Source organism: Sander lucioperca, chromosome 24, assembly GCF_008315115.2.
Source record: "Sander lucioperca isolate FBNREF2018 chromosome 24, SLUC_FBN_1.2, whole genome shotgun sequence".
Classification (NCBI taxonomy): domain Eukaryota; kingdom Metazoa; phylum Chordata; class Actinopteri; order Perciformes; family Percidae; genus Sander; species Sander lucioperca.
In genome coordinates, this window is record NC_050196.1 from 8,120,875 (window position 1) to 8,132,745 (window position 11,871).

Below are 11,871 nucleotides of genomic sequence, written 5' to 3' on the forward strand. Positions count from 1 at the left end.
CTTGGACCGAGAAAAGACGCTTTGCTGCTGCAAAATAGCCTTGTGAAGGAACTTGTTTTGGTGGAACGTGTGTACGTTCAGAAGTTGTTTTAGTCGTGCAACAGAAAACTCAGATTGGATAGATAGTCTAACTAGCTGTGTGGATTTACCCTGCAGATATCTGAGGAGCAATTAACCATAGTCCTCAGAAATCCACCAGAGTTTAAAATGCCAACACAAAGGAAGCCCAAGGCAACGGATATCCAGCCTAAATGAGTGAAATCCGGCAGAATTTCCGGCGGCATCGGAGCAAGTGGAACGTCAAGGATATAAACTACAACCACGACAATACTGTTATTTCTCTGTTGTCAGGCTGTCAAGGTGAGTTGAATTATGGAATTATGGAATTACTCCTTGCCAAAGTTAAAAGGAGATTTTCTTAAAGATAAAGATGCAAACATGTCTCTGCATTTCTTTCAGCATGAAAAAAAACAACCTTAAAATTCAGTTGATACACAGGTCCCCTATCAACCTATAGTACAATATATGAGACAGGTTGAAAGCAATAGGTAAATGGGGAGTTTTCTATTGAAGCATGCACTCTGACACATCAGCATATCAGTTTCTTATAGTAGTAATTTATTGTTTTCAACAACGATGGTTTGCTGTGAATTATTAAAAAAATAGGGATCTGTGGACTGTAGCACATCTTTGCTGTTGTTTGAGCCCCATTAAGCATCAGGTATGAAATTAAAGAGTGTGAAGAACTTTTGAAAGGATTGACTTTATTTTTTATTTTCCTAAACTATCCAGAAGCTGAGTGGTCAGAATGACATCAATGTCCACCAATAAGTGTTTTAAACTAAATAAACATGCACTTAAAGATATTAAATATCTTTAAAAGTAATGAACCAAACCTTATGAATGCTAACATTTTATCCCCCTACTTCTGTTTCTCCTTCTTCTTTGTTTTTACACTTTACAGTTGTTTTGCATACCCTGTGTTGTGTTTCCTTTAAGGAGATGTGTAAGACCACATGAATTTCCCTTTACAGGATAATAAAGTTTACTCTGACTTTTGCGTACCCTCCGGCCAGTAGTTTCAGTTCAGATTGCAGAGACTTGGCCTGAGTCATGGAGCTGCAATTAGTGACTGTTCTGACAAACTTTTTGGTGTGTTCAAGTGCTTGAGGGAAACTAACTTGGGTCCAGAGAGTCAGCTGCTGAACCGTTTTAATGGAGGAAATACTGTAATTTCATGATCCTTTTTCACAACCTTCCTGTTTGCTTATTGTTTCCACTGTGGGCTATTTTTAATATCTCACTTTCAAATATTGAATGTCAGAGCATGCAGACAAAGTTACTGCAGACAATGACCCTGATGAAGACAAGTCGAAACGCACTGGTCATTTTTAAATACCTTGCCATGTGAAATAAACGCATTTTCGTTTTGCACAAAGCCTACAGAATGGCCTTGGATTGTTTTTGAAGGAGATATGCATTTTTACATGTTTTGAATTGAGACCAGTTGCAATGAGCCCTTCACAGGATGGAATAAACTGAATGTTTCCATAAACGCACCAGCAAGGAAGAATTTCATAACACGCTGACATGAAGTGAAAGTAAACGGCTGCACAGGGCCAACCAGTAGGAGTCACTATTTATTTTTGAAATTGTTTTTCATTATGCACCAAATAACAGGCCAAGAAACATTGGATTTCAGCATGCTTTATTTTTCCTCCCAGTACATTTTAACAGGAGTCCATGATGCGCCTGATGGAGCTGAACCTCGACATGTTGCCCATCGCCATCTCTCTGAGGTTCCTGTACTCTCCTGGCCTCAAGTACAGCATCTTGCCTCTGTAGTTGGGCTGTTCGAACATCAGCCAGTGGCCATCCATCACGTTGCAGGACTGGCAGTCAGACATGTGGAAACGATCCATCATATTGTCACAGTCGTCCATCAGCTCATGCATCTGGCCTCCAAAGTTCTCCTTTTCATAGATCCTCATTCTGAAGGGTCCCCTGTGCTGCAGATGAAGAAAAACCATGGAAATGACTGAGGGCTTCTGAAACTAAAATAAACCCAACCTTTAGATCTACACATTAGTGGTTTTACACTTGTGTGATGAGACTGGTGTACGAAGGACGGCCGTGGTTACCTTGGGGTCTGGAGATTGATTTCATTATCTCCAAAAAACAACCCGTTGTGATAAGAAAACAACTGTCATGATAACATGATACTTCTCTTGTGATCTTGAGAAAGGTTATTAAAACATTATTGCAACCACAGCCATTCTGGGCCTCCATAGTGGTGATATTAAAAGCTTTTACAATATACATTTTGTAAAACTAGACTATGTTTAAAACATTAATGTTCCCATCTTATCTTTGAATCACAAAGTGGGTTTGCAAATATCATTTACAATATTGGCAACACATTCTGGGCAGAATCACTGTATCATTGGGATCTGAACAAACTGAGAAAATATTCTGCACTCAAGGTCCACTTACTTGCTTTTCCAGGAGCTTTTAGCCGAATATCTCAGCCTTGTAACCTGCACAGGAGAATCACGTAATCAAAGATTGGCACTTTGCTGATTACGTGATCACACCTGTGCAGGTTCCATTCGTTGAAGAAGGCTGTGAGATACGGTCGAAGTTTAGTAAGTGGACTTTGAGTTGAGAATATTTTATGATGTGTTGTCCTACAAGCCTTTTGCATTTGGTCAACTTACAAATTTGTTCTGAGGGCCAATAGAAAAGCTGCTTTGAATGTCGTTGGAGTCCAACGTGGAGGAGGGTGTCCTTTCAGCTCAGTCATTTTACAGAATCCTCTTTGGCAGATTATTTACTGCATGGTTTGCAAGGCTTTTTAGTTGCAACAATGTAAAGGAATCTCTCTTGTAATTTGTGGTGTGGCTGGGCTCTAATGCAGCTCAGCGTGACAAACCTACCATGGGGATCATGCGACTGGACCTGATGCAGTCACTCATACTCATTCCCATCAGGCGCTGGTTGTCTGGGTACTCGCCCCTCCTCACCAGCATCTGATGGCCCATGAAGTTGGGCTTCTCGTAGACCATGAAGAGGCCGCTCTCCACCCTGCAGGAGTTACACCTGCTCAGGTAGGAGGTGAGCTCGGGGCAGTCACTGCTGGTCTCATAGGAGCGACCCTGGAAGTTCCGGTCCTCATAGAATATGATCTGCAAAGAACGATGCGACTTGATTAGCAATTTGTCTGTACATTTTCATCTGAATTTTTTTTTTTACTGTTATTGTGTCACAGATGTATCAAAAGTTTCACTTACCCTTCCCATGGCCATGATCTTTGTGAGCTAATTTCAGATGTACTGCTTCAACATCGACCCTTTTCCCTTTTTATACATCGCACAGCCGTAGTATTTCCACATGGCTTGTGCTGAAAGCTTTGACTCATCACTATATTGTGGCAGAGCACAGCACTATGGGGTGGCAGACTTCACTGTATGTCAGAATATGCAATAGTTGTTGTGAATATTTGGTTTTATATGAGCTTCCAGAAACTTGAACTATGTAATTCACATCTCGTCTGTAGAAATGTGGTGTGATTGAATATCAGATCTGAAGAAGAGTCCGAACTTTATGGTTACACTAAAGGCATTCAACAAATGCCACAAAACAAAGCTTTGGAAAAGTAAAAATGCTATTAATATAACATCATTTGAGGAACATTTTGCTTCTGTTATGACCTGAATTGTCTCCCAAAACTATATTCAACATACAAAAATAACAATATATAATAATAATATTAATGCAGGCCCACGTGCACCTCGTGATGAGTCATGATGTTTCACACAAAGCTGTGCAAGGTGGTCTGCAGCTGATAATCTATATAAAAGTGGTGCTGGGTTGGCATCAATTGCAAAAACTAAAAGTGTCACCATGACCAGGGTAATATTTAGCATATGTTTGTATCATGTTGGAACATCTGGTGCTGTAGAAGTAATAAATTGCTTAATAGTTTACATGTATGTATAGTATGTGTATGGTCCAAACTGTTATGCAAAGTTATGCAATGACTAAGTTTCCTGTCTGTTTTTTTGCTGCAGATTATTTTCTATGAGGACAGGAACTTCCAGGGTCCTACGAGTGCAGCAGCCACTGCTCCGACATCCACATGCACCTGAAGCGCTGCAACTCCTGCAGGGTGGACAACGGGTGCTTCATGGTGTACGAACGCCCCAACTTCATGGGAAATCAGATCTTCTTGAAGAGAGGGGAGTACTCAGATATTCAGCGCATGGGGAGCATGATGGGCATGACGGGCATGGCGATGATGGACACTGTCCACTCCTGTCGCATGATCCCCATGGTAAGACATTTTGATGGTTGTGGTCCAACCACAGTCCAAAGACATGCATGTTAGGTAAACTTAGGTAAAACTAACCCTGCTTCCAGAACAGGCTCGTGAGCAAGAAAGGTAGTCTAACCGATGGACTGATATCATGTCTTGTCTTCCTCCAACAGCACATGGGGCAGTTCAGGATGAAGATCTACGAAAGGGAGAACTACGGAGGCCAGATGCACGAGCTAATGGACGATTGCGAGTCTCTCCAGGATTGTTACTTAATGTCTGACTGCCAGTCCTGCAACGTGATGGACGGCCACTGGCTGATGTTTGAGCAGCCCAACTACAGAGGCCGGATGATGCTCGTGAGGCCAGGAGAGTACAGGAACCTCAGAGACTCAGGAGTGAGCAACATAATGAAAATCAGCTCAATCAGGCGCATCATGGGTATGTGCTGATTGTCGTTCACTTAAAGAAACCGTGGGTGAAATATTAAAATCATATTTTGAAGTATTTCTCTGCTGTTTTGTACTTTTCTTTATATGGGGTAAGACTACATGCTTTGCAATGTAGCAGTGGTGCAAGGGGCACAATTTGATGAGCTATGCTCATCTCATCCGTGGAAGCCGCCATGTTGTTTAGACTGAACAGTCGCTTCTCGTTGCGTCACACCTAAACCAGCCTCAAAACCAACGCTGATTGGTCGGTCGTTTGGCGAACGGTTCCAAATTTTCTCTGTCTCAAGATGCCAGACTGATCTGTGAGTGGAAAACTGGAGCTCGCGAGATCAGGACGGTCTCACGAGGCTACTGGTATGCTGGTACATTCAGTAAATAAATGTCAACATGTTGCGAAAATTTCTTTGAGAACAGCCGAGTCATTCTTCTAGTTTATTTTTGTTATGCTAATATTACAATGTAGTACTATGTATATGTCATGTATGCCTCACATTCCTCAACAGGCAACTCATCACACCTCCATTTTGCATGTTTTGGTGGTTCACTTTTTTACCGGACTTGATAAATTCCCAAGATCCCCACCATTATTGCAACTGCTCCTCATTCCGTACATAACATGAAGATATTACTTAGATTGTCTATTGTAAACATCCATTTCATTACAGCATTGCAGAACAACTTCCTGGTTCAACTTTGACCACAGCACCCCAGCGCCATTTTGTGTGCATAGTTTTACAGTGAAAAAAAAAACAACATCATTTATAATAATAACATCATAATAGCAATGGATATTTTGTATGTATTTCACCTTTGCCAAAACTAAAACTGAAATGTATACAATGCCATTTTTCTTTATGATTCATTGTAATTACATTTCGCATGGCATTGAGTAAATATTATAATATTAATAGTGGGCTTTTGTTTCAATTTCCAGTACTGATACATAATACCAGTGAAGACGGATAGCACTTACAGCAACTTTATGACAACAAAGTGATGAATTTTCTATTTTTGGAGTCTTGCCATGCAAAGTCTATCCTGACGGTGGCGATAAAGGAAATGTCATGTGGTTATTAAAGCTAGGGTAGGTAGTTTTCTGGGAAGGAAAACCCCAGAATGTGAAAATACAGCCCTACTCCTGCAGCTCTCCTCTCCCACCAGACGGGAATAGGCAGATGCACACACAGAGTAACCTGTACATTCATTTTAATCCTTCCAATGTGATTGTGAATCCCAATGCTGTTATTTAGCAGCAATCTATTATAATTACCATCCTGTTTTATTTGCAAACTTGTGTGCCTGTAAAGCCCTTTGAGATGACATACTGTGATTCAAGGCTAGCTAGCTACATAAACACGAACTTGAATTAGCCGCAGCCGTGAGCCTAGAAGGATAAACTATGAGCAACATTTTCTCTATGTCTCTGAAACGGTTTGCGTAGGCAAAACTACTTTTTCTGCAGGATTTTCCACCATTGAGGCTTTCACCTTTCATCTTAAGGGACATGCAGGTGCATCTGCATTTGTCGAACAGCCAATAGGAACGCCCTCTCTCTGAAATGACCTATGTTTGGTCTCCCGTCACAGGCTAGATTTTCTAAAGACTGAAAACAGAGCCAAGAAGACATGCGGAAGTTTAGTTTTCTCTTAGTCCACTTGAATTACAATATGATTCAAGGTTCTTATAGAATCTTTGCATGTTATATTTTGAGAAGATATCTTGTGTACAAAGCTGTCCTAAGGGGGGTGCTAGAGGGACACTAACAGAGTGTCCAAAATAGGAAGGTTTCATCCTCTGAGGAGCATGAATGTGTTCAGAAAATACTATAGTGATCTGCTAATTACATTTTGCACAAGTGGACATTTTGGCCTCATAGTGACACACAAGAAAGGATAATCAGGACACAAATGATATTGGGATTCTTCTTTTGGGCAACAATGAGATGTTTTGCACACAGAGATTATGTCAATTTGGTGGTAATCACAGCATAATAGAACAAACATGTCTCCTAGTGAGGAACGCCGTTTACTTCTTGTGTTACTTTTACTTAACAACCATATAAATGTTTATTTGTAACATAATGAAACATGTTAAAGGTATGTAAATGATGATGTTAGTGAATTGACTCAGGAATGTCAATTAAACAGCAATGTCTATCATAATCAAAAAGTTTGCTAACATAAGCCACCATAAGCTACTGGCTATACCAGACCAAGTAAGGCTGTAGCAGTATTACACTGTGCAATGGTGTGTTTTATTTCTCATGAAATCAACATTTGTAAAAGGAGAATTGTGTTAGGTCTGCTTTCAAAAGTTGCATATTTTAGCTTTAAATCAAAACATTTAATTTAATCTTGCATCTGTCTGCATGTCTGTTGTATAATGTTATCTAAACATAAATGTGTCTAATAATGAAAATGCACAAGGAAACAAAAGTAATGCAATAACCAGAGTTTGCTTTGTCACTGTGAAATCTGCACCAATACGGTTTAATCTGTTCCAGCGTTGATGTATAATACAGTAGGGACTTCCATGCTGATGAGCTGACTCAGTTAGTTTGCACAATTGAGGGGCAGATTCTTTTGATGTCACATGATGCATAAAAGGCAGCGCGCCAGTGGGAAGAACAGAAATCAAATGACCATGAGCGGAAAGGTAATGAAGGGTACAGATCACTGCACCAGCCTACTAACTGATGCAGATACTGCATCAAGCTCAACCATAGCTTTATACTGTATATGTCCCAAAATACTGTAGCACATAACGTATCAGTGTGATTTGTGTTAGTTTATGATAATCACACTTGAGCCCTTAACTCCGGAGGTTTTCCTAATGCATGATACAATCTGTGTTTTTTCTCTCTAGATAGTCTTCTTCGAGGGGAGAAACTTCCAGGGCCGCTCGTATGAGTGCATCAGCGACTGCTCTGAAATCACCTCCCACCTGAGCCGATGCAGCTCCTGCAAGGTGGAGAGTGGGACGTTCATGGTCTACGACCAGCCCAACTACACGGGCCAGCAGTACCTCCTGACCAGGGGAGAGTACCCCGAGTATCAGAATACCATCGGCTTCAATGACTGCATTCAGTCCTGCCGCATCGTCCCTGTGGTAAATATGAGCACAATATTACTATGACATGGGCATGAGAAATATGTTTGGTTGCTGTCTTACGCAGAATCAGATGAGGATATTGGGATCAGTTTCTCTTCTGCACCTCTAGTGATATTTCCAGGATTGTTTAGGGGTGGGGGGCTGTTAGCTCTGAACTAGAGGACCTTATACTAGGTTTTCTCTCAGCTTTTATGTATATTTCACAGTCTTGATATCTCCATGACAACTGTGCAAACTCCATCTGCTGATTAAGAAAATGGGATGTGGTTGTAAGCTCTGGGAAAAAAGGGGCCATTGGTTTAAGATTTCTATGTGTCAAAGATCAACTTTATTCTGTCTTGTAGCTAGTGGGCTAGCTAGCAATACCTTTTTTTGTTTTGTTAACGCTGCAGCCAATGCTGCATTTTTATTCATATATTTCTCAACAGGACGACTTTTAAGATGTTTAAATGGATATTTAGCTTCTCATTTGGCATGGCAAACAAGTTGATTGCTAAATAGAGTTGGTTCCTATTTCCTAGCAGGATCTTGAGCTGTTTTTGGAACTTAGGTGTTAACATCTAAGCAGCTAGGTGAAACTCTAAACAGCACCATACACCAGCACCAAACACCATGACTCATGCATATATATCATTTGACATTTTGTACATTAACAGCACAAGGGGCCCTTTAAGATGAGGATCTACGAGAGAGCGAACTTTGAGGGGCAGATGCATGAACTGACTGATGACTGCGACTCCATCCAGGATCACTATCACATATCTGACATGCAGTCCTGCAACGTGATGGAAGGCTACTGGTTGATGTTCGAGCAGCCAAACTACGAAGGCAAGATGTTTTATCTGAAACCAGGAAAGTACAGGAACCTCAAAGAGATTAGCAGCGATGACACGAGGTTCAACTCAGTCAGACGCATCACTGAATCTTAACTGTCTAATCGCTTACATTTAGCTAATAGGTTTTGCAGATGCTTTTGTTTTATTAACATTAACAAGATGTCGAAGAGGGAGGCAAAAATGAAGGAGCTTTGTTTTTATCCTGAAACTGTGATTTGTGCATTGTTTGCATGTAGTTCCAGTTGTACTGTGCAATCCAGCCACGATGAATTTACCTCTATAACTGTGTGATGCACACAATAAAATGATTTGCTGCATATTTTGTGTGAATTTTGTCCTGAACACAATTTTGATTAAGTGACTGTTTGGCCAGTCACTGGTATTTAGTTACATAAATAGATTAACATACAGTTCATGTCTGTATTAGAATCAACTAATATGAAATGCTAAAAAGGTTATTTCCCAAAGATTTACTAAAACACAAATACAAGTGCAAACTTGGTGGTGAAAGCATGTATAGCAAATTTACAGCAATGTGAATATATAACATCTCAAATATGAGTATACAGCACAGCAGCAGACTATATTTTGGTAACACTAAAATCCCTGCTTTATATTTTTTGTGGGTGTACGTATATGCAATCTATGTTAATGAATGATGCTATTGCGATGTTAAGTTATAGTCATAGACTGTAGAAATAGTGGATGTAACATCAGTGACATCACTCATTGGTTTGTGGACTGCCGTTTTGAAGCCTTGAGTTAATACATCCATGGATGTATAAAAAAAAATTTCAACATCCTCATATAAAATGACCCCGATGATCAGTGCTGCTTCTGCACTGAGACCTCAGTCGTCCGAGCCGGCTACTTCTGGTTTAGGGCTCCACTAACTTGAATGGATATTAAATGATTTAATTGTGCGTCTCTTTTAAACTTTCTAAATGTCATCGGACCGAATGGATCAAATTCTGATTGTGAAATGAGTCATTTTGTGGGATTGTGACGCTCGAAAAAATTGATCCACTGATTTGAAGATGTCTCTTTCTCCAAGTTTTTTGGGCCCCATTTCATGATGGACACAGTTGTAATTCCCCTGTTTGGGCACTATGTCAAATAATGTTCAATGTCCAGCACACTTTCTGGAGGCGAATTTGCGTTTCCCTGAATGGCGAAGGCATGTCCCGCCGTACTCTGCCTCTCATTAGTTTACCCTGGAATTCTATGTTTATGCCTAAACCAGGGGTGGCCAACCAGTTAGGTATAAAGAGCCACAAAAAAAAACTCACCATAGCAAAAAGCCACACAACACATGCACGTCCACACTACAACAGCAACAGTGTCTTCCAGATCTAATGACAGTCATAATACATAGCAGTTTTCATAGTTTTTTTTCTCACTTAGATTGACTCAGTGGGAAACCTGACAGTCTTTGTTATCCATAATCCTTTTCAGGTCTTGCTTGAACTCGGTTGTGGCCACTCGAAGAACTCTCTCACTCATTTGTCACTAAAGGGGCTTTCAAACAATCGGATTCAGCAGTGAAAGGGTTAACGAGGAAAGTGATCTGTGGCCGCTGTTTTTCCTCAGGTTGCAGAATCTGTCCTCAAAACTCTGCTGCATTATTTTCCATTTTAAAATAATTGGCAGTATTGGCAGATGCATTCAAATGTGGTTTTTTTTTACTTATCTGAAATACTGTATGTTTCAGAAAAGTTAAAAACAACCAATGACACAGCCCCCAGCCACACAGTAAGAGCCTCACAGGAGCAGGCAAAGAGCCGCATACGGCTCAAGAGCCACAGGTTCGCCACCCCTGGCCTAAACCTTACCAATCCAACCACCAAAGGCAACAAGTATTAGCCAATCAGAGGGAGAGTAGGGCAGGTCATGCCTTCACCTTCCTAGGAAATGCAAATTTCCTTCCCGGGGGCCTACCCATGCTATAGTTTGGCAATATAGCCGTCGCCATCTTGGTTTTTTAAAACCGGACATGACGATTTTGACGAAAGGGTGAAGCTGGGGAGGATGACACTGCCAAGTCAGTGTTGTTTATGGTTGCAATGGCGATGCGCTAAGCTAAACGCTAAAGAGGGAAAGTTGCCGATTTCCAACTCTTCCGAACTGAGTCATCCAGTGGAGATTTACTGGCAGAAAAACGCAGACAACGCTGATTGACAGGTCGGTGTAGCCACGCCCCAAAGCATCCCCTGCTTCGTCAATTTTAAAATAAATGGGAGCATAATTTACAAAATGAACATCATGTTGTATTGAAGAATATGTGAACGTACCGATTGAGACCATAAACTCATGAAAATGTTTACTGAGGTAATAAATCAAGTGAGAAGTAGAGTCATGTCCCCATAGACTTCTATAGAAACAGACTTCTTTTTGCAACCATTGGAGTCGCCCCCTGCTGGAAATTGTTTTTACACAGTCTACGGTTATAGTGGATGACATTTGTGCAGGTCTACAAATACAGTAACTTGTAAAAAACTTGTATTACCTATATTTTTTGACTTGGTCATATTTACATGCAGACAAATTGAGACTGTTGCTTTTGCCATGAGAAATAATAATATAAAATATAATGACCTTCTCATAACATCTCCCAGTGATTTGTCACACAGATTATGTCACATATTCAGTTTGTCTGCCTTTATGTCTGAAACAAAAAAGGACATTAAGAAAGGCAAAAAGACTTAACAGGAGTGTTACAAATGACTCCTAGTAGACATCAGACAAATCAAATACAAAAGAGACTTAGTCATACAACATTGTAAAACAGAATGTATGCGTATTGCAGTGACTAATTAATAGATTAAATATAAAAAATCATAAAAAATCAGCAGTATATATATAAACTTAGCACAAAAACTAAGGGCATTTGTGTTTGGTAGATTATTTCTCTGTGGTAACAATGCTTTTTGGCAATAAATCTTATACCGTTGGAAAGCCAGTTTAGTTCCCTGCATTTGTGCATTTGTGGGATGAGCAGCAGCGCTGAGTATGTGGGTTGTGCCCATGAAAAATTTGCCAAATCTTCTCTGCCAATGCCAAACAGCTTATTCTGCCATTGACTCGTTTGGTGTTTGGTGGATTGGATGATTGAAGTTTGAAGAAACAAGACATATAAGACATATATAAGACAGATATT

General features: G+C 40.3%; 3 protein-coding genes across 3 annotated transcripts; 2 read left to right on the forward strand and 1 right to left on the reverse strand.

The window, feature by feature from the left end:
• Nucleotides 1-1,627: 1,627 nt before the first annotated feature.
• LOC116044660 (gamma-crystallin M3-like) lies at nucleotides 1,628-3,469 on the reverse strand. The gene is made up of 3 exons (XM_031292064.2): nucleotides 3,291-3,469; nucleotides 2,937-3,185; nucleotides 1,628-2,009 (listed from the first exon to the last, which is right to left on the reverse strand). Exons 1-3 carry the CDS (start codon nucleotides 3,303-3,305, stop codon nucleotides 1,731-1,733), a joined length of 543 nt encoding a protein of 180 aa, XP_031147924.1. The 5' UTR covers nucleotides 3,306-3,469; the 3' UTR covers nucleotides 1,628-1,730.
• Nucleotides 3,470-3,705: 236 nt separating this feature from the next.
• Nucleotides 3,706-4,824, forward strand: LOC116044738 (gamma-crystallin M3-like). Its single transcript, XM_031292172.2, has 3 exons — nucleotides 3,706-3,912; nucleotides 4,071-4,333; nucleotides 4,489-4,824. Exons 2-3 carry the CDS (start codon nucleotides 4,139-4,141, stop codon nucleotides 4,765-4,767), a joined length of 474 nt encoding a protein of 157 aa, XP_031148032.1. The 5' UTR covers nucleotides 3,706-3,912; nucleotides 4,071-4,138; the 3' UTR covers nucleotides 4,768-4,824.
• A 2,472-nt stretch (nucleotides 4,825-7,296) lies between these two features.
• LOC116044674 (gamma-crystallin M3-like) lies at nucleotides 7,297-9,033 on the forward strand. Its single transcript, XM_031292084.2, has 3 exons — nucleotides 7,297-7,422; nucleotides 7,633-7,875; nucleotides 8,535-9,033. The coding sequence occupies exons 1-3, from the start codon at nucleotides 7,360-7,362 to the stop codon at nucleotides 8,805-8,807; spliced, it is 579 nt and encodes a 192-aa protein (XP_031147944.1). The 5' UTR covers nucleotides 7,297-7,359; the 3' UTR covers nucleotides 8,808-9,033.
• Nucleotides 9,034-11,871: the final 2,838 nt, after the last annotated feature.